The sequence below is a fragment of the Calliopsis andreniformis genome, chromosome 9, assembly GCF_051401765.1.
Source record: "Calliopsis andreniformis isolate RMS-2024a chromosome 9, iyCalAndr_principal, whole genome shotgun sequence".
NCBI classification, from domain to species: Eukaryota; Metazoa; Arthropoda; class Insecta; order Hymenoptera; family Andrenidae; genus Calliopsis; species Calliopsis andreniformis.
Window position 1 is genome coordinate 21,470,001 of NC_135070.1, and position 21,920 is coordinate 21,491,920.

Sequence of the window (21,920 nt, forward strand, 5' to 3'; positions counted from 1 at the left end):
TACTAAATCGGCATACATGATAAACGAAAGACAAGATTCAAGGGACACGCATTGTGCGGTATATTTATGAATCTTGTATGTGAACACACCTAATCCTTATTATGGTATATAACTGTTTGTACTTGAATGTGTAACAGTTAACGTTTCGATGTGCATGAGACACCATTACAAAAATTGGTAAAGATCAAGGTTGGCTGGTGGTTGGAACGAATTTTCAAAATACCTTCGGAGATTGCTCCATTTTATTTGAACTAATTCGCGATTGAGTAAAATACGTCCAACGACCACTGCCCCTTTGGGGAGAACGAAATCAAAGAAAATGGCTTGTCGTGTAAGCTAACGCGTATTTGATCGGGGTTATCTCGGATGAGTAATTGGCGAGAGAAAGCGCAAAGGTCGCGTAAAAACGATAAAAGAATGAGAAAAAAATAAATCAGTGTACCATAACCCCGTCTGAAAGTGTCGCTGCTTTTTCTCCTATGGGAAGACATCGATTTGAAAATATTGCCGTGTCACTGTAAGCTTAGAGTTATAAATGCGACGAAACAAATGCAGATAAAAGAGAGAGAAACTATTAATGATTAAAAAAGAACGGTGTCAAAATAATTGCTACGGTTAAACGAACTAGTTACTATTTATCACTAGTACCATTTAAACAAGAAACTCTATTACTGTTGTGATTATTTTCTATTGTAATTAATTAATCAATTACCATCGATTACGAGCAATGGCTTTACTATTTTCTCGAATAAAATGTCTATATCGACAAAACCTTATCTAGGCTACGGAGTTGCGAGCCTGTATCGACGTAGCTTTAAGTTTCTAAGGAGAACAAATAGCATTTAATTGAATTATCTGACAGCGGTAAAGGGAGACAGAAGGAAGGATAGATGATAACGCGAGTGAATGAGCGAGAGGGAAAGAGTGAACGAAATAGTGAACAACAAGAGGTAGTTTAATTGGTCTTGCGAGAAAGAATGAAAGCGCGAATGTGAAGAAATAATAAGGCAGAGCGTGTGAATAAATGCGGATGCAGAAGAAAACAGGCTGCAGCAACAGTAATAAATAGGACAGACAGACGGGTAGATAGATAAATAAGCATAGAAAACAAATAGAGAATTATTAAGTTAATTATGCGGCGAGGTTGAAGTCGAGCCTCGCGAAACAAGAAACTCCTCGAAGTACTACATAATTAGACAAGGAAAAGATGCCGTTTTTAAGGTTACTATTGACTATCATGTTTATTATTAAATAAATAGTTAAAGGCTATCTAACGTTTAATAAACGGTCTAGTTTACTCGATAAAAGGATTAAATGGAAACTCGTTACCTCCGCCTAAGGATAGCTTGTATGAATCGAAACATCATAGCTGGTTAAGAATGACTCGAAAAGTAAGCTAAGTACTATGAAATAAATTTCACTGGGAAAGGGGAGTGGGTAAGAAAATAGATACTCGAAAGTATACCAAAAGTGCTACCGAAGAAATAATAATCGAATTGATTCTATAAGGAAAAATAAATATTTATCCTTTTACCTTTTGCACAATCAAAAATTTCCTCGTTTCTTTCTTTCTATAGAACTTTTATTTTCTTTTGTCTTCCATGCTGCTTTTCTGCATGTTACATGACGTTTCGATAAAACGGCTCGCTCTTTGAATGTGTCTTAAGATTGCATGACTATCGACAGCCGTGATATTTAATAAACCTACAGAGAAACAGAGTAAAAGATGTTGAGTTGAGATGTGTTAGAGAGTATACAAGAGAGAAAGGGAAAGAAAGAGAGACAGGAATAAGAGAGTACTCGTGCTTGCGTGCATGTGGATTTGTGTGTGCGCGCGCGCGATATACAAAGTGGGGGAAGGGGGTGAGAGGGAAGAGTAAAAGGAAAACAAGGAACGATGTTGTAGGTAAATCGACATAATTATTGATTAAGGGCTAAGTTTTGTACAAATGTATTATAAATTAACAATTATCCTCAGAGTACCTTAATGCAGACAAAACACCTCAATATTACTTAGAACATTTTTCCCCGTTTATCTATCGACATAAGATCGTGGTTTCCGGGTTGTGGTACGGGGGACACGCGTAGGATCAGTAATTAAAATAACGATTAATTATCTAATTAATTAAAGCGTGTATAACTCGACATAAGACCGTGTTACTTAGGAACGTGTGTTAAAATAAAAAAATGAAGATGTTTTTGATGAAATAAATAAATGCCAACTATTGTGTTCTCGTGAAAAACATAATTATTCCATAATTCTTAAGTGAAATGAAAACGCGTATCTAAGTCGTTGATTAGTCATTGTAATTTTAATTGTTTGGGTAGGAAGTAAAATATATTGGGAAAGCAAGCGAAGAAGAGGGAGATAAGAACAGGTGAATGTCTGAATAACTGATAAATGGATATGGGGGGGGGGGGGGGGGGTGAAAGAGAGAGCACATGGCATGTGTCGATGAATGAAATCAGAGAACGAAGGCAGCCAGGAGTAAATGTGATGCATACGATGAATCTTGTATTAAAAAGGAGCGAAAAAAGAACAGTGGTGTGACATGGAATGAGGTGCGAAAAATATTGCACGTGCAAAGGAGAATAGGAGACAAATTTTTGACATAAAACGGTACAAGCATACAGTGACGCGTGCAACATTCTATTAATATTAGAAATGTAATTGGTACAGAACGTACCTACAAATGGTGCCGAACCGAGTACATGGTCTGCCAAATCTAATAGGTAAAACATTAAGTCGCATTATGTGTATAGTACATATAGGGGGTACTTGCATTAAAAGGATTATAGCTGAACCGTTAGTGCTTATTATGATGATGTGATGAAAAAAGTGCCGATGCAATATTTCCAAATCGACGATCCTCTCAAATGCCTCGAGTTTCTGTTTGACAATCTCTGATCATAAATAATTGAATGTTGCGAAACATTCAAGTTGTCACATGGACGCAGTGACCATGTGACATTCAACAATTTTGTTCTCTTTTTTCCCCACTATAATCGTTTCTTAACCCTGTTTGTCAATTATTACATATGACTGGTTCATGTGCAAATTTGATTCTGTAGTAGTTATAGATGTCATATATACTAATCGAGGAAAATGGAGAAAGGGACAGAGATTAACTGAAAGCTTAAAAAGTAGTTTTTAATAGTGGAATAACGACCGTTATCTAATTTTAACGATATTAGTTTATCCGATAAGAATGGAGGAGTGATTGGAAAAAAACGAATCAATGCGTAAGGATAGAATGCGTGAATGTCGTTTCCGTGCGGAATCTTAATTTACAAACAAGGATTTGTAGTTATATTAGGCATCGATTGCTGACGCCTCATACACAAGTAAATTTCAAGATCGAGCAAAATAGAAAGAGGTATAAGGAAAAGACGAGAACATGTTTGCGATTTGCTAAAGTGTCGTAAAGAAATCTCACTGTTGATCCGATGAAATTAAGGTGGAGTCAGAATGTTAGCTGTAACAGGAAAAATAAAAATAGGGTAGAGGGGTAGAGGAAAAGCATACGTACGAAGAGGGTGGGTGGGTTGGTGGTTGGTTGTCTGGAGAAGGAGCGAAGTCACATCTGGAACAATATGCGTGTGTTAATAGATATCTTAATGGGAAACAAAAACGTACCCCTAATTTTCGTGTTTACCATTTTTCTCCAATTTTGCGTTAAAAAGAGAGAAACGAAGACTCAAAAACTAATATTTAATTGAAAACTTTTGTCTTAGGAAGGTGAATCCGATGAGGGTGAAATATCAGTTAATGAATTGCTAAGTTTACTTTATATTTTACTCTAAAAAACTTTTTACAACGTAAAAACTTCACTCCTACCCGCTGTCCTCACTCTCAATGACATGCAAAACAAACAGTACCATTGCTGCTATTGTACTACTACTACTACTACTACTACTACTACTAGTACTGATACTACTACTACTACTACTACTACTACTACTACTACTACTACTACTACTACTACTACTACTACTACTACTACTATTACTATTACTATTACTACTACTACTACCACTACTATTACTATTACTATACTACTACTACTACTACTACTACTACTACCACCACCGCCGTCGCCGCCACCACCACCACCACCACCACCACCACCACCACCACCACCACCACCACCACCGCCACCACTATCACCACCGCCACCACTATCACCACCGCCACCACCATCACCACCACCACCACCAGCACCACTACCACTACTACTATTACTATTACTATTACTACTACTTCTATTACTGGATTGCTACTACTTCTACTACTATATTACTATTACTACTACTACTACTTCTACTATGGAATATAATTATTATTATTATTATTATTATTATTATTATTATTATTATTATTATTATTATTATTATTATTACTATTATTACTATTATTAGTATTATTATTCATCAAATACACATAAACACACACGTACACACACACGCGTATATATAAATAAATATATATTAATATACTTAACGGTGTTTCTAGTGAACTAATTGAATAATTGATACTTAAGATATTATATTAATAATATTAATAATAATGATTATAAATGATGATGATGATAACGATATATATACATATACATACATATATATATATACATATTATGGTATAATGATGATAAGGTGATATATTGGTAATTATTATGATGATATAATGATAATATAGACAAAGAGTGGATCATTATTCGTAAAGTACATAATGGAATAGATTATGAAAATGATTAAATAGAAAATGATATTAATGAAAACAAACACGAATCTTGTCAATCGAATCCAAACAATCTTCTCCCTTCACTTAATTAGCTTTTATGCTAACTACTTACGTTTTTCCATTACATTTATATGAAATTTAAAACACTGCACAGCCGATGCTATTACCTTTTAATATTTAAGTGGTCATTTATTCAATATTGTTTAAACAAGACATAGTGTTTGAATGAACGTACGAATGAAAGCAAGCATGCGAGTGCGCGTGAAGAGAATCGTTCATTTTCAGGTTATAGTAATCATTTTATCGGTCGATCGCTCAAGTTGCTGGATGAAAATTAGACAGCCTTCTACTTTCTTTTTTGTCGCTTCTGTTTTGCTATTATGTCGGTCCTTCGTTTATGCTTGAAAACGTAATATCGGCTATTTATTAAACTAAAGACAACAGTGACAACCATTCTCATTTCGCTCTAGCTCCGACCGATAGTTCCTCTTCGATTTTCATCTGACTTTTTTCACGATAGCGTTTGTTATCACATTATTACTAGCATACGCGGATTGAAGAAACTAAACATGTGGTTCAACGTTTCAAGGAATACTATCTTTTTACTTCCTGCATCCTTGATGCTACCTTTCTATTAGTGCAGTGTTTTATTCGCTATTTCACTTTAAAACTGAGCTAAAAGATACATTAAATTATAAATGAAAGTAAGTTATACTCGAAGAAAAACTCAGTTTAAGGTGATTTGGTACTTTACAGTACTTTAGGGGCTAAATATTTTAAATGATTTCCAGTTAGGAACGAATTACATTTTATGAGATAAAAATTTGTTATTAAAAATATAGCGGTTTGCCCCTCAAGTATTTGGTTGATAATCAATAATTATTCCGTAGACTTAATCGTATTTAAATTTAGAAAGGCGTGGGTGTACTCATAAGATAAAGTCTCGTCGTTCCGAAATATCAAACCACTGAAGTTTACCTCTTCTTTGCTTTCATCTGTACCTTATTGAGGATGATCTACATCATGTCCTAACTTTATTGAATCCTTTTTTCATAATTTCCTTCTCTCTTTCCCGCAGACGCTGTCCCGATCCCAAAGTTCAAAAATACCGAAACTGGAAGCCCGACCTTCATTCCTAATGGAGACGCAGCTCCAGGTCCCCAACGATTCTCCTTGACCCAACACACCAATTACCATCCCTACAGGCGCTAAGAAATACCGCACGGGCTACCAAACGCAGACTCCGATTCTAGGTTCCTATATATTCAAGAATAGAGAAGGAAAATGCTGCCACCGCGAATAAGTGTGGTAACGACTAATACAAGTGTAAAAACATACATAGATTCAGTTGTCTTCGAAGGCTGATCAATGTCTTCCTTTCCTCTGCCTGAACTTGCGTATCTAATTTTGACGATGTATTATTACGAAAATTGATTTTATAGAGACCGCTTTTGAATTCGTTCAGCCGAACGACGTTTATAGGCCATAAGACAATAACTATCCCTTAACGATTATATATTTTATGTGCAAGTGACGGCGTGTAAGCAACAAGGATCTTTTTAAAAATTAAGATTAATTAAGGCCGTCGAATTAGCTATACGGATCTATCATTAATCTATAACATTAAATTTTACTATTCGATTTTTTACACGTTACCTGCCTAGTGCTAAGCTTGACTTTCTTTTTCTTTTTCTTTTCCTTTTCCTTTTCTTGTTTTTCTTTTTTTTTTTTTTAATTTACACTTATAGACCGATTACAGAAATAGAATCATGATATCGAATATATGTAGAATTATTTAAGACTTAGTAAAATTAAGAGTAAATTTGCAAATTGATTATACTTCCTTAAGTCTATTATGTAGAACGGAATTAACTTTAATTATGTTTCGGTTAGTTATCTATCTTAAATGAAATTCCTTCAAATGTGTAGCAAAATTCGAGCGCATAAAAAGCAAAATTAGTACAACTTACAGGTCTCATGTGAACTCAGTGGAAAATCTTGATTGAGTTTCAAGTAGATTGGGTATCCGTGATGATGTAGTACTAAGGCCTTTTGTAATAATTATTAAGATCGTGATATAAGAGATAGAATTTTGCACTGAATATTGTAAATCTGAAAATTGTATGTATATATATATACATATAGAGTGTTCTGGTTTTCTAACTTTTTTTTTTTTTTTTTTTTTTTTTTGTATATTTATATTGTCGACATTTTTTCGTCAAGAGCTAGAATTAAAAGGAACAAGGACGTAATATAAGTTTTTTCTACTTTTCATATTACATAACGTTTTAGATATATTTTTTTCTGTTGCAAATTTGATCTGTTTTTCTACTATACGTTAACTGCAGACAATAACTTCCAGTTAGAGATTGATTCTAGTACATACATACACGAATTTAATATAATACTTTTTAGAATTACTTATGTGTTTTCGGAACTATGTAATATTCCTGTCCTCAACATCGTTGACTTGCATTTCCTTCCTAAATTATGTTGGAACGTACAATCCTTTGGGATGGTTTACTTTCACAATCAAATTTAATTTATTTTACGCTGCAATGAATTATTTCTTTCGCCAATTCGGGGAAAACTACACAAGCAATGGTAGATAGTATTTTGAAAAGAAAATCAGAAAAGAATTCAAGTGGATGAATGACGTACCTACCTTCTCTTTGATCCACGAATACATTTCAACCATGTAATATTTTGAAATTTCTCTTTATCGCAACATTACCTTTCTGTTTGATAGAGTTTTTCCATTCGGTAATCTGTATGAAATTCAAACGTAATATAAATCGATAATTGAGGAGATCACCTCGGTAAATTGTTTTGATCTTATTTAAAGCAAAACGAAGAATTATTTTTCTAGAAAACTTTTCAATTTGTGACGTATTCGTGCGTATTAACAAGAAAGATGCAATTTACCCGATAAAGCAAAGCCATTCGCGTTCTGAGAACTAGAAGCGCGACCTCGACCCTCGACCCTCGATGTCGACCTCTTTGACTGTCGACGGGCCGTTGGTTCGCGATTCCACGTGCCACTGTTCTCCATTATCCCTCTGTCCTTGATTGCATCCTTGGGCCACGTCCTGGCACACAGTACTACGTTCTTTTATGCGATTCTAACAGGCACCGTGTATGGATCCTCGAGACTAGAGAGCGTTCCTGCTGCTCCAGGAACCAACGACAACTACAGTGGCGGTGGACCCCAAAGGGGTTACACAGGATCCTCATCCAGCTCCAACAATTACCATCCTTACCGTCGCTAGAATGGATTAAGACAAATCAAGTCCCCGGTGTTAGAGCGAGGTTTCGATTCTCCTCTTCTTCTTTATCATCGACAAACGCGTGGTCACACACACACACACACACACACACACACACACACACATTTGCATCGTTTGCGTATGCATGCAAACATACTTTTTCCACTTATGACGTGCGTGGCAACGGAAGCCGCGATATCAGGACGATTTTAGTACGTGTCTCTTCTACCGACACACTCATTCCTTGCATCCGTGCATATGGTTCAAGAAATACCGTGACCCAAATAGCTCTCATACATATTTTTGTAGATATATAGACGACACGAAGCAATTGTTCTTCTTTGCTTTACTTTTACGAATGTTCGCGGACAAGGTTGTCACGGAATTTTTTAGCAAACGCGACTACATTTACGAAGAAGAGGTAGAACGTGGCTTGGCGATACACCATGCATCGAAACGATTTCTCTGGGCAAGTAGTGAACGACAACTTTGGGCATGACTTCAGGAAGATTGTCTCTGAAAACGTTGCGCTACTGTCGTGGATTTTTTTTCAATCAGTCGCAGTCGACGTCGCTCAGAAACTAACGAATTCTATTCATAGAATCGCGTGACAAGTTGTCAGGAACCGATTAGACGGAAATATTTGTTCGACGAGGCTGTGTGCCAACCGAGCTGCTTTGAAATCTCTTGAGCGCGTGAAAGCTTTCTTGATCAAGTCGATCGAGTCGATTGAGTCAACAGTGCCGCGAATAATCATTAAGCGACAAATATTTTTACGCATGTTACGAAAATCTTACTCGTTCAGTCAAAACGGAAAGCATGAATACTGTAAACCTAGGTTTAAGAGATTTATAATAACACAGTTTCGACCAGTGATACAAGAGCGATAGTACTTCATTGCGCAAAGCGTGATTATGATGCTGTAATATTGTTTTTTTTTTTTTTTTCATTTCCCCTTTTTTGTAGTTATAAACTACAAGCGTCCAAGAAGTAGGATAATAACTTGAATCAATGACGACACGGAACGTCAACTAAGTTCACTCGCCGTATCTTTTCCTTTCTTATTCTCGTGGTTAAACAATCATCCGACGATGATGGAATACTTAATTTTCCCTTTAGTTTTTCCTTTAATTTTGTAGTCGCCATCAACGATAAAAGTTCAGAACGAAGACAAAAACCTAATCCTTTGTTTTTTTCAATTTCTGCCGTAGGAAGTATATTTCCTAGACGTCCCGTTCATTTTTCTGACTGGATGACGCGAGGCTTGTGGACTTGAGGTAAAAACAGGGAACGCGAATTTAGCCCGCGGTCGCCGCTTAACAGGCCGCGATAACAGATATTCTCAATTATTAAATGGAAAAGAAAAGAAATAATCAATTGATCCAACAACCTAATTCAATTTTTTGTCTCTCTATTTTCTGTTTCTTTTTTCTTGCGTTTTACATTTGTATTTAATTGTTGTGCCTGCTGTTATTGTACACTCCTGTTCACATTTTATATAGACCCTCCTTCGTTTCGAGAGTTCTTATTGGGCGTGATATTTATAGAAGACGCGTGAAAAATCAATCGTTTCGCGGCCAACACCGACGCACAGGGTTCCCTGTGACTCTTGATTCCGGACAGTCCTTTAGAAACACGGTATCGCAGTTCTAAAACAGTTTCGTGCGCCGCGCGTCACAAATCGACAGTATATACCCCTTTTCAGGACTCGGGATACGAGCGATTGAAATACCTAATTTCAGCGGATTCTACAAACATTTGATCATGTACCGTGGCCGTAATACTATCAGATTGTATTTACAAGCACTATTTCACAGTTACTACACCTGCGAAACTGTAATCGAATATACAGGATTTTGGTTGAAAAGGTAGCAAAGAGTCGAGTAATAGAAAATAAATGATGCTACGTGTGCCGTGTCCTGCACGTGCAAATGTTCTCTGCAGTGTTTGCCTCGATATTTTCAAATACGAGAAGACGGAACTGCACTAATTTCGATTCGCGAGGGAATGCGAGATAGGGTTGCTCTATTGCAAGTTTCAGTGTAACCATGAAGAAATGAGAAAGGAAATATAACGAGAATTACACTGAAATAAAGCGTGAATCAGTAGAAACGCGCAATAGTGATACTCGCTGTAATGATAACAGTGATTAATTGCCGATAGTAATTAATTGTAATATTAAGGATTGAAAGTTCGACGCGAATTTATCCCCTGTTTTCTGTACGGTTTGTACAATTCATGATTATACGATGAATCTGCCGTTGACGGCACTCGGGCCCCGTTTCTACCGTTGCCGTTCATCAATTAATATTACCGATTAATATGATACAATGATGACGTCGTTCATATTTTGTGTGTATATATACGCATACTGCGAGGGTGGAAGCAAAAGGAACTGCATTCTTTTATAGTATAGAGCTAATGAATATTCCGTATGAATTAATAAACATTCACATTTTACTAGAAAACATCGTTTAGCGTTGTCCTGGACTCTTAGTTCTATTCCTTACCTCTATGTAAATCCCTTGTAATCGCTTCAGTTGAACGAAGATCGCATATCGGGAGGTAAGATTTTTCAATATGTGTGTGTCTTCTAAAACTATTTTAGCTTATCTAGAAATCAAAGTATTGTGAATGCATTCTAAGTTTCAGATATATTTTAAAGATTCGATTTCTTCAGAATAATCCTATTGTGTTTTCTTCTTCATTTTGTTTTTTAATATTTTGGGAACTTTATTTAAAAATGTTTATACGTTTTAATAATAGATATTTATTTATATTTTACACGATACCTAGGATATGTAGATTGTCCTTCTGAAGCTGTATACTTACTGAGAGCTATGAGTATTTTCTCGTTTCGATACGACTAATTCTACTTCCTTTTCTTTTATCACTTCGAAAGCCCTGTAGACTTCGCCTCGTCTACTTAGTTCAAGGTACGTATTATACTTTACATTATAAATTGGAAACGATCGAATGTTCTTCTTTTTTAACGCAAAAATAAGATAACGTAGGACGGATCGTGTATTTGCAAACTTTGATAATTTTAGCAACGAAATAAAAACAACAGAAATAGTTAGACATGTGAATGACGGTACTTTCCAGAAATATGTACAAATGTCTAATTTATGCAAAAATTTCGTCGTAAAATTTGTACGTTTTTCAGTTAACCTTCGATTTAAAAACTCGAATAGAATCCCACGAGACCTATCGAAAACTTTTCTTGAGTTTTCTTGAAAACTTTTCTAGTCTTTACTAGCTTCGTTGATATCATGTTTTGATAAAAAAGATGAGATTAGCATCTAATCGGATATGTTGGAGTTCAAGTGTTGTTATAACTTTTCAATATTTCCGCCAACGATTTGTTAACTCCCCGGATCTTTTTATAACGTTGCAGTCTCAAACAGGATAGCGAAGTGATAGATTTAAGTGATGGAACACTTATGACAACGTCTTTTACTCGCCTTCGGTTTGCCTTCTTTTTCTTGATCCAATTGTTTGAGAATATTTTCTGTAATCATTTGTCTAGAAATAAAACCTTGTGCTTTCAATAATTCAACAAGTTTCTGTCAAAGGTTACGTACCGACGATAGCTTTTTTATCTATCGCGGATAAAGCGTCGCACAGTTCTTTCGTTATTGGAACTTCAGAATTTAATCCTGACGCCCAAATCATCAACATCCGGAAACCATGCTCCTTGTAACTCGAAGGACCTATGATTGGAGCTTTATCGTCCTTTTGATAAGGCTGCCCTCAATTTACTAAATGAACATCGAGGTGCAAAATATCTTTCATTCTTAAATCGTTCCTTTTTTGGCAGTTTTATTGCTTTTCTACTGACATTCACAACTGTTTAGATTTTGAAATTCAACTTTGTACCTCGATGACTTTCTCAATTCGATTTTCCTTTCGTACATTTTGATATCGTTTGAAAGTTCTACGCTTGAAAAAGTTTAGAATCTTATACTTGTTTACCAGTGTATTGGTGTTCGATTGCTCGAATTTGATCGTGGGTGAAAGCCCAATGGAGCGCTAGCTTCTTCCAGTCTTCAGGACCTAGATATTTATACGCCAATTTCCACAAAACCGACCGAATATGCTCTGGAAGTCCACCATTGTTGCTGGAGATACTGCCTCCCCTAGATCCTTCTCGCCATCTTCTTCTTGCCGGTGTTAAATCTCGGTTTTCTTTGTCGGATGTAGCAGCTTCCTATAACGAACAAATCGCGTTGCTTCATACTACAAAGAAAGTCTTTTATCCATCATGTCTTTATGGAACTCCACATTTTCTATACGCTATTCTTTCTCTACGAGAATATTTTGCAACAACTTTATGTTTCCTAAATGATTCGTTTGATTCACGTACCGGTGTTGGATAGTCCAGTCTCGCAGTTTTAATTATCATGTCAACGATGGCGGTGAAACTGCCCCTCGCTGCGATGTACAGTGGCGTTTTGCCGCTCTGTGAACATCCACGCAACTCTGTTCTCATTTTAGTACTCACATTACGCGCCAATAGTGTCATCGCAACAACGCTCTCGCGAATTTCCGTGACAGTGATTCTTCAGACCATTCCGTACAAACTTTGTTCGGAACTTGATCGATAGTGTCACTTTGTCTCTCGATACTATCCTCCCACGACTTACTAGCCGAAATATAGCTCAAAGACTTCGTACCTTTGCGGTTTCGTTCTAATAAAATATATTTTCTAACTACAAAGTCTTGATTTTATGGCGGGGTGTTACTAAAAGTACAATTAGAGAAGTTGATGTGTTTATGTGGAAGTTAGTACTTGCGGTGATTTGGGAAGCTATTCTAGTCTAATGTTTGCAATTTCAGACTAGCGAAACTGTGAAATTATGCGAACACATTCAACGCGCTAACTTTGTAAACTGATGTTGGTAGGTACGTGATCTTTAATGGAGACAGTGTACTTTTTCGGTTATGATTAAAGAAGAATATTACGAGACAAAAACATAATTAATCGTTTCACTGCAGAAAGAAAAATTTCAGAGTCCCGTAAACTATAATGAAACGTTTCTCGGTAAGTTTTCCTGGAAAGTGTAGAAAAAAGAAGGCAAGGCATATACGGTTAGTGTTCACCTGTTCTCTTTGCTCGATATTCGCACCTGCTGCAAGCAACAGCTCACAAATGTCTGTGTGGCCCATTTCAGCGGCGATGTGAATTGGCGATTGTAGTCTCTGAAATATGTAGCAAACAGTCGTGTCAGAAATGAGCAAACGACATATACCGATCTGTAAATGCGAAACGCATTACGTACCGAGTTTAAGCAGTTTAGGTCGACGCCTTTGTTAATTAATATTTCGACTGTCTCTACTTCGTTGTTTTGACAGGCCAAGTGCAACGGCGTATTCCCATACTGTGGGAATTTAGCGATTTAGAATCTATAGTTTGCTAAACTTCGATTAGGTATGTTTCACAGAATCGTGTACCTTGCACTGTTTATTCAACGCTGCACCATGTTGAATCATAGAGTCTAATATCCCCTTGCAGCCCTGGCTAGCAGCTACATGAAGTGGAGTGAAACCCATCTAATGAAAATAATCGGGTCGATATCGTTTATGGTTATTTCTTGCGAAACAATTCCTTTCGTTTTAGAAGAGAATTATTTACATGGTCAGTGACTTCGGTGTTGGCGCCGGCCCTTAATAGTAATTGAGCTATGACTGTGTTCCTCATTTTGGTCACCAAGTGTAAAGGTGAGTTTCCTTCATTATCCTGTGTGTCTATGTTTGCACCTAATCCTATCAGGACCTCTACTGCTTCCAAATGTTCGTCCGCGCAAGCATAGTGTACAGGTGTTTGTCCTTTCTAGGACAAAACCAAATGCCTTATACAAATGTTTTACAGCGCGACTGTGGCCGAGTGAAACGTATTTAGTTAAAATACGATTGCTTATTTCAGATCTAGGTGAAAAAAATGATTCCATCAATTCTTCTCTGAGAATTCTCTGAGAGGATTGCAGGGAGATCTATGCAGCTATATCTCTCTCCGTCGGGAATTTCACTTGTCTTCGCGATAAGAAGGCAATATAGCTAATGTCGGAGACCTAGTTTCACAGTATCTGAATCAAGGGGAAGGAACGTGGACCAGTTTCCGCATAAATTTAAGTTAAGGCAGTTTCCTGCCTTAACAGATACCTTTGCAGATATCTATGTATCTGACGCGCGGATATTTGCATTTTCATATCAATTTCGAATCAATTACCTAATAATATGAATCTCAAAGTACGAGGAATCAAAATGTTTGAAAAATAAGGTTCTACGATTGCTTCTAATGTAAAATCTAATTACCGATTCGCAAAATGAACATTTTAACCTCGCGTCAAGTATTACTATTCAACCGTTCCATCTTTAGTTACCAAGTTATACGTATGAATTATGGAGACGTAGATACGTGTGTACATGCAAGTTCCAACTGCGTATTCATGCTTTGAGCACTAGTTTCAAAGGATTCGAGTGGTTGCCGACACGGGAAAGTAGATCCTGTATTGTGGATAAATGTTTAATTCGACGAGGTAGCATTTTCATGAATAAAAGGGAGCATTATTTCATGTAACAATGTACGCATTTCGGATAAAGAAAATTCTGAACGAAAAAACCTCTTACTTTGTCTATTGCGTTGAGCTGAATCTTAGGTATATTACAGAGTGCGGTTATCACAGACGGGTGACCGGCGCTAGCTGCATGGTGAAGTGCGCTCGCGCCTGTGCAATCGGTTGCATCACCGTTCAACGATTCCACGGCTTCCGCAAGGTACTCGACGACGCCAACGTTGTTGCCCCGAGCGGCGCACATTAAAAGGGTGTATTGTTTCTACAACAAACGCAATTGCGCACTATAATCTGCTTTAACCAAACATTCGCCACGAAACTATATTAGAAAAAGCATTCTTTCCATTCGACTAATGCAATTGCAATTAGAACCTAAGAAATGTTAGGAATTTTTATGGTCCTAGTAGCATGAGTACCTTGTTCACAGCTGACACGCTTGCTCCAGTGTTGATTAACATTTTCACAGCGTCTCTGTGCCCGTGCCAGGCCGCCATGTGCAGTGGGCGCATTCCAAACTTCAACATTCCAAGAAGAGTTTAATTATCGCAATTTATTCATATCCTAAGCACTCGAGCAAAATTTCTTTGTTCGAAAGTGAAAAATAAAGTAAAAATATGTGTAGTGTATAATTTGGTATCGTATAACAGATTTATCAATAGAATATTAGATACCTTGTCTCTCGCCTCGATGTCGCATTTCGCTTGTATCAGCATCTCGATTATTTCCGTATTCCCCCTGGACGCAGCCCAGTGGATTGGCGCTCGACCATACTAATAATTACGTCTAATTACTAATCAATTCTACAGTAGGTCAAATATTCAAGTATTTACATTTACTTCGCGTTGTATCAGAATAAATTGTTCATTTAACTTTGGTTTACGTATGTATATGTATATATGAAAATACCGTGACGACAGAAGCACAGTTGCCCTACATTTTCGTTTTCGGTCGATGTATTCATGAAACATGAATATTACAATGAGTAAATTGAATAGGTCGCTGCTATCGTATAAAGGGCTTGAAATGTTAAATTAGTATAATTTTGCCTGATATTTTCGTGAATGAACTGTGAAATTTTGCTAGTAACGAAGGTCTCTACGAAATATTCCACTTCTAATTATACAAAAATTTACAAATTGTATAAGAATAAAAAGAATAAATTGTATAGAAAGGCAGTTTACGAACTTCCAATGTTCTCAACATTTGGATTAGGGAAGAAACAGAACAACTAATCAGAATATCTATTCTGAATATCTATTCTAATGCGCATGAAATGAAATTTAGCAAGTCGTAAAAATTGAAAGAGTTTATCAAGATCGAAAATTCTATCGAACATCTTTTGGGGACTTACATTGTTCCTGGAATCGACGTCGACGGTCTCTTTGAGCACCTTGCGAACAGCATCCGCCTCATTTTTTATCACAGCCTCGTGTAGCAGGAGATCATTTTTAAGTACTAGCAAATAGGAAAGGTTTGAACAGCTATAATCGATGAAAACGATAGAGTCGAAACCAATCTTGATACTTTTTTTCCTCTTCCCATTCTATTCGTCGTTTTAAAAAAATGTCAAGAAAACATTTTCCATTTACCACATCAAAACGACTACAAATTGGAAGTTGGAAAGTATCAAAGTCTTTTTCAAACATTCCTTTGACCAATGTTACTCGAGCAAACTTGAATTCTTTTTATTAGCAACCTCGCGCCTCGAGATTAGAAGAAGTTATGTCTGACAGTAAGTAACTCTTTATTGTCTAGTACTTACTTCTAGCAGTCTTTTCATTTAACACCTCTTCCTCGATCGCCTCTTTAATATTGACGGGTGAGGGTGTCTTCGCTTCTTCTTTATCCACCATCTTTCTTTCGCTTATACGTTCTTCGTCCACATGTTTTAGTTAGCCGTAATACCCCTAGACCTGGAAATGAGAAAACGTTCACTTGATATATAGTTTAGGGTTACCTAAATCCGCATGCTAAATCGAACTTCAGCGTTGACCCGAAACCAGAAATGATTTCGCGCGTTCTCTAGGCTACCTTGAGTAATTGCGCGTATGTAACGCGATTAAAATTCAACCGTGCAAACATTGCAAGGATGTTCATTACAACCAAAAATTTTGTAGACGTATTTCTATCAGGTATGCCATTTATTATTTCCGCGTATCGAGAGATAAATATTCATATCTACTACCTATCTACATTTTCACTCAACATTGCGAAAACGAGGTAGTAACGAGTTTACATTAATTGTTCCAGAAATGGGATAATGGCATTATTTATCGCTTGCTACCTATTAATTCACTTCCATTTTCGTATTAAGATTGCTTTCCTTTATCTTTAAATAATGCCAATATTGTCCAATAATTCGATCACTGTGTAATCTACAATTAACTGTGTTCCTCTGGAAAGTGATCACCTCGTGAGAGTTTTCGTTGAAACTCAAAACCAGGATACGCCCACAAGGAAACTTGCCACGAACAAGTGAAATAATTATACACATACCTGCGGTTTCGGTATTGTACATTACTCGAACCTCGCAATACAAAGCTCACAGTCGACTATTTGCATCAATACCTTTGATCCGCAGCTGTGCATAACATTAACGACGTTATTACATTTAGAATCCCACATTCAATTTCTGATTTACGGTAAAACCAGCGTGTAATATCAGCAGTACGTAACAGTTAAACGATTTTTTCGATGCGCCCGTCCTACCAACCACCGCCAATATTCCTCTTCAATTGTTTTAAATGGAGTTTACGAAACATAATCCACGTCTCATTCTTGCAATGCAAACACTGATTTGCCGAGATAGCAGATGCGGTGTCCCTTTGAAAGTGTATTGTAAATATGAAACACATCTCGCAGTAGGATGCAGATTTTACTTGTTCCATGTTTTCAAAGAAAAATATCGAATTATTTTTAGGAGACGAGTTTAGAAGGAACTCGTGGAAGAAAAGGTCAACGCATTCTGAACTTCGGCGACCTTTTCGCAAATAATTCCGTTTTTTCCACAAAAAGATTCTCCCATTACTTATGGATAACATCGAGGGTATGTACTTAACTTCTCAATGTGTTGAATGATAATTCAAGTGAAATTCTCAGTTGATGAATTAACGATGTTACCTCTATCAAAATCAGAAAATATTGAACAAGTTTTAATGAGGATCTGTCCATGGATTTTGTTTGGGACTCTAGTACTTTTGTGATTCAAGTAACAGCAATTATATCCTACAAAAATTGCCGCAATAGAACCTTATTATCATTTCCTAAAAGTATAATATACTTCCTGTATCTTGCGCTAATAATTAAATCGGTGAACTGAACATTGTTCCCGAAAGTAATTGTACGGGAAAGATAGCAAGGTACCTCTTCATAGAATAGTTCGATATACTCGCATCCCTGACGATTTTAAAGATGTTCTACATTGAAAATTTCAAGCTAAATCGGTCGCTATTTGACCCACAAATCGGTCGATTAATCGGATTCTGGCGAACATCGTAGCATCGCTCTCATTGCAACCATACCTACATTGTTGGAATTCTAACGATCATTGGTATTACGAATCTTAAGTAGTCCCATAATAAAAAGCTCTTCGCATACCTTACCGAATTCAGTTATATATTTGCAACATTAGTCTGCAGTAGCTTCCGGTAATTCCTATACTTTCGATCGCGTTACTTGTAGATACAATGAAACAATAATTGCGATATTGATTTGACCGGATGCGTGATTATTTTTATACGTCAAAAAAGAACGAAGAGAATTCACGGTAGCTTCGATTGACCTACAAATAACTGAAATGGAACGTTGAGAGCATTCTGCATCGACAGGCTAACATACGGATCTGGTATGCATTTTTATACTTCCGCTGTTGATCCTCTTTGTTAGATGCAGTTCGCGAAGAGTTTGGATTATTATTTTGTGTGTAGTGCAAAGTGAAAGAAAACTCACGTCTATAGAAGTCTACTGAAAATTAGTATAACTTATGAAATAAAAGATTTTATTCGTGTTAGTGTCGGATGACGCACATTTTCTACTTTTCCTTCGGCTGGTGTCTGACTAGTCACGTGCACTTCTACTTAAACGTTGCCGTTCCTCCGAAGCAAAATTTTCCTGGCGATGTTCCTCAAATTAATTTTCGCTGTGGCACACGACGCGCGACGCAGCGCTTTCCACATATTAAGTGCAGCTTTAATTGACTCGAAAGCGAGGCTCAGAAGGGATGAATTCCGCGTGAGCGTAAATCACTCAACTGGATCGTCAGTATTCCCTAATTAATGCGATCTCGATTTTAGTGACCTGTTAGGTTTTCCGCATAGTTTAAATTTCACAATTAATGATAATACAGTAGAGTAGATATAGAGATTTGAAATACACCTGCTGTTATTCCTCTTCAGTTGAGGTGTGCTCTACGTTTTCTTTCAAAAGAAAAGCTTTTAAGAAAAAACTGGACGATTGTTGGCACAGTATTTAAGCAATTTATTCAAGTAATCGCTATATTTCTTCTTTTGGATCAATGGTGGTACAGGTAAATAGAAGGTCGACTCGCCTAATGTGCGATTCCGTAACGAAAAGTCAAGTAATTAGCGGTAACTGTCCCCTATTTGCTTTCCTGTCTCTACGCCGCCAGGAGTGGAACGTTAGCTCACCTCGAGGAAAATGGAGAACATACGGGACAGGGGATGAAGAATGACCGCGCAGTGGCGTCGGCTTCGTTAAAAGCGGCACACACACACACACACACACACACACATAGTTCCCTGTGTTAAAAGTAAAGACGTTGAAACGTTGTGCCGCGTCAATGATAATCTCTTTACGTTCTCTGATCAACAAGCATTTTTCCATCGGTTGTTCAGTAGATATACGGTAGAGTTCATATTCACATTTTTCTTTTCCTTTTACGCTGGAAACTTTAAGTTTAGTTTCTGTTATTATTCCAACGCGGATTCAATTTGCGCATGCACATTCCAGGCTTTTCATGATTAACTAAAAATAACCACAATGGAACGACGCTGCACGATACAGGTCATTCCTCTTAGTTTCCATCGCATTTGTTTTTATGACAAGCTTTTCTGCATATTTCATTTATATCTTCCATCACAAAATAAACGTCGACCTTTGCTTTCTCCGTGGAACGTCAATTCGTCTTTATTTTTCGAGGTAGAAAATGATGGTTCCTGTTACCGTTCATTATGAAAAATATAGCATAGGTACATACGTTATTACAAGTTTCGTCTCATTTACGCAATTTGAAACGTTACTTTTTTCCCCAGGAAACTAAGCATAAAGTTTAATTTGTGCTTAAAAGTGGTCTTTGACCATAACTCTTTTGAAGGAAAATTTACTAGGATCCTTCTATTAAAATATTATGCTTACGAAACTGTTGAATTAAAGAGCGTTTAATTAAAAATTCTTTTTCTAACACTTGAGAAAATTCGTAAAAGAGATGTATAAAGGTATAGGGGTAGCTAATAATATGTTCTCAAGCACGGAAAGTAACCCCCTCAAATCACAATCGGTCACGCAATGATCTTCGCGATATTTACTTACTTTTCCCTCCGCATAAGAACTTGTATTGCTTATAATTTATTACAAAAGAAATTTATTACATACATTTTAGTTCATATATTTATAACGAACGGTGGAGGTAATGATGAGTGTTCGTCATGAAAATGATAAGTTCATCTTTGAAAACGCTGTAACGAGTAGCAAACACGGTAACAATTACTGTGTTTATAGAAACTGGAGAGTGACCTGCGATAGAGAGGTATTGCGTGGAAATAGGAACTTTTCGCTTCTTATCGAGGACCAAAAAGTCAGTTACAAGTTCAGAGGTACTGTTAGTTAATTAGCAAGATTTATACCGAGTGTAAATCGCTCGACGCAACTGTAGCTTAAATGAAATTGCAACCAATGATGTTGCTTAAAAGCACATCCCGTCCAATTAGCAACATTTATAACCTTAATTAACCGTCGCACCGAAATAAAAAGGAAATGGAAAAATTACTCACGAGTTTCTTCCTGTGGAACTGTGTTTTGAATGATATCTCCTACTTGGTTTTCGTTCGTCGTAAATAAACAGGAGTCAGTGAAAGAAAAAATAATTCTGTTTCACGACGTTCACGGCACGAAGGGCGGCATGCTACTGCCTGAATCATCCCTGTTTCGCTCCCAACTCACCCCATTATTAGGTCGACGGTAGCGCAGCTACGTGGAAGCTTCGACCACTATTTGAGATTCGAGACTGTGCATGACCTCTGCTTCTCGAATGTTCTTTTCTTTTTTTTATTCTTAAAATTTCAAACTTTTATACGTCTCTTTTTCAGTTGATACCTATGTATCTATTATTAAAATAATGAAACGAATGCAAAATCGCAAGAACAGCTAGGCAGACAATAGAAATACCTTGTTCAAATGCAGTTCTTCACTTCGTGAGTCCCTTTGCTTCGGCGGAGCTTGGCTTAGCCTGAGGAGTAGCAGAATTTTAATTTATAATTCGCTCAGGATCTTTGAATATAGAAAGGCTACTTTAAAGTGAATACGCCGTTCTCGGGGTGAAACTTCGATGCGATGTTTCCGTACAGTTTAGGCGAAGTAATCGTTCATGTATCGTTTGCAACTTCCTTTTAGAGGACTTTGGAGATCTTAACGATCACGAAAGTTTCATCATTAAATCTCTCATGAAGTACAGTTTCGACGTAAGTTACATTAGGACGTATACCGACTGCGGAGAAGTTCAGAGAATGATGGAACCTTTTTGAATAGGAGTTTGAAATAATTACTTCTATCGAAAGTCAAACTAAATCTGGGAATAAAAATGGAAAAAATTAAGTTCAGGTCCTATTTTAGTAGTCATGAACTTGGTGGAAATTGAATTCAGTTTCATCCTTAAGGGGCGATTCGTGAAATGGTTGGCGAGCCATACTACTAATAGCTTTCCCCATATTTCACGGCAAATGTTCTACGCTTATGCATTATCGCGAAATATTCATGCAATCTCGGGATGGTTGCATTTTTGCGCTGTGACGCGAATGATTTATCGTTGCATCTCGAGTCCCGATGAACACTTTGAGGATCACATTTCCATCGACCCGATAACTAAGCGAGAGTTTCCAACATTCTGCTCTGAATGTGAAATTGTCTTGCAACTTGGATCCTGAACTTGTACATTTAGAATAAAAACAACAATTAGTAGATTGTTCTCTGACAGAACTCTCTTTGAAACGTAAATGCATGCAGATTATATCAAGCATGAAATTAATTCTTGTCCGCAAATTGCTTTTGACGTCTGCTACTTTTTTACGAAACATTTCAATGTAAAAAGTTTCCTATTTCAAGTGT

General features: G+C 36.9%; 2 protein-coding genes and 1 long non-coding RNA gene across 11 annotated transcripts in view; 1 reads left to right on the top strand and 2 right to left on the bottom strand.

Moving 5' to 3' along the window:
• The window catches only part of Hrb27c (Heterogeneous nuclear ribonucleoprotein at 27C), a 43,220-nt gene that overhangs the window by 18,709 nt on the left and 2,591 nt on the right, over positions 1-21,920 (top strand). Inside the window, exon 8 of one of the 5 annotated variants that reach the window (XM_076384554.1) lies at positions 9,219-10,497. The exons of 1 other annotated variant lie outside the window; for it this stretch is intronic. In XM_076384554.1, the coding sequence (XP_076240669.1) occupies positions 9,219-9,283 (65 nt within the window). In that variant the 3' untranslated portion in view covers positions 9,284-10,497. Of the gene's footprint in view, positions 1-5,819; positions 6,162-7,870; positions 8,109-9,218; positions 10,498-21,920 lie in introns of those variants that run through there. 3 more of the 5 variants (XM_076384556.1, XM_076384550.1, XM_076384551.1) reach the window with 3 other exon arrangements.
• On the bottom strand, positions 7,420-7,797 carry LOC143183120 (uncharacterized). Its single transcript, XR_013002564.1, has 2 exons — positions 7,667-7,797; positions 7,420-7,509 (listed from the first exon to the last, which is right to left on the bottom strand). It is a non-coding gene; the product is annotated as an uncharacterized LOC143183120 (long non-coding RNA).
• Positions 7,957-20,716, bottom strand: LOC143183117 (uncharacterized). 5 transcript variants are annotated; one of them, XM_076384546.1, is made up of 14 exons: positions 20,591-20,716; positions 16,345-16,495; positions 15,934-16,037; positions 15,254-15,352; positions 14,999-15,097; positions 14,638-14,844; positions 13,643-13,840; positions 13,462-13,560; positions 13,290-13,388; positions 13,111-13,209; positions 12,374-12,469; positions 11,983-12,217; positions 11,592-11,720; positions 11,240-11,518 (listed from the first exon to the last, which is right to left on the bottom strand). In XM_076384546.1, the coding sequence occupies exons 2-14, from the start codon at positions 16,433-16,435 to the stop codon at positions 11,433-11,435; spliced, it is 1,641 nt and encodes a 546-aa protein (XP_076240661.1). In that variant the 5' UTR covers positions 16,436-16,495; positions 20,591-20,716; the 3' UTR covers positions 11,240-11,432. The 5 variants fall into 5 exon arrangements, with proteins under 5 accessions (XP_076240662.1, XP_076240663.1, XP_076240661.1 ...); XM_076384545.1 differs by having other exon boundaries at positions 11,592-11,732; XM_076384547.1 differs by lacking the exons at positions 11,240-11,518; positions 11,592-11,720 and adding an exon at positions 7,957-8,006.

Bases quoted from the DNA above. Each gene is read 5' to 3' on its own strand.
- LOC143183117 (XM_076384545.1), bottom strand. From the start codon at position 16,435: ATGGTGGATAAAGAAGAAGCGAAGACACCCTCACCCGTCAATATTAAA. The intron at 16,038-16,344 runs GTAAGTACTAGA...CCTATTTGCTAG, and splicing joins AAATGAAAAGACTGCTAGAA to TACTTAAAAATGATCTCCTG. The intron at 11,519-11,591 runs GTACGTAACCTT...AAATGATTACAG, and splicing joins AGATAAAAAAGCTATCGTCG to AAAATATTCTCAAACAATTG.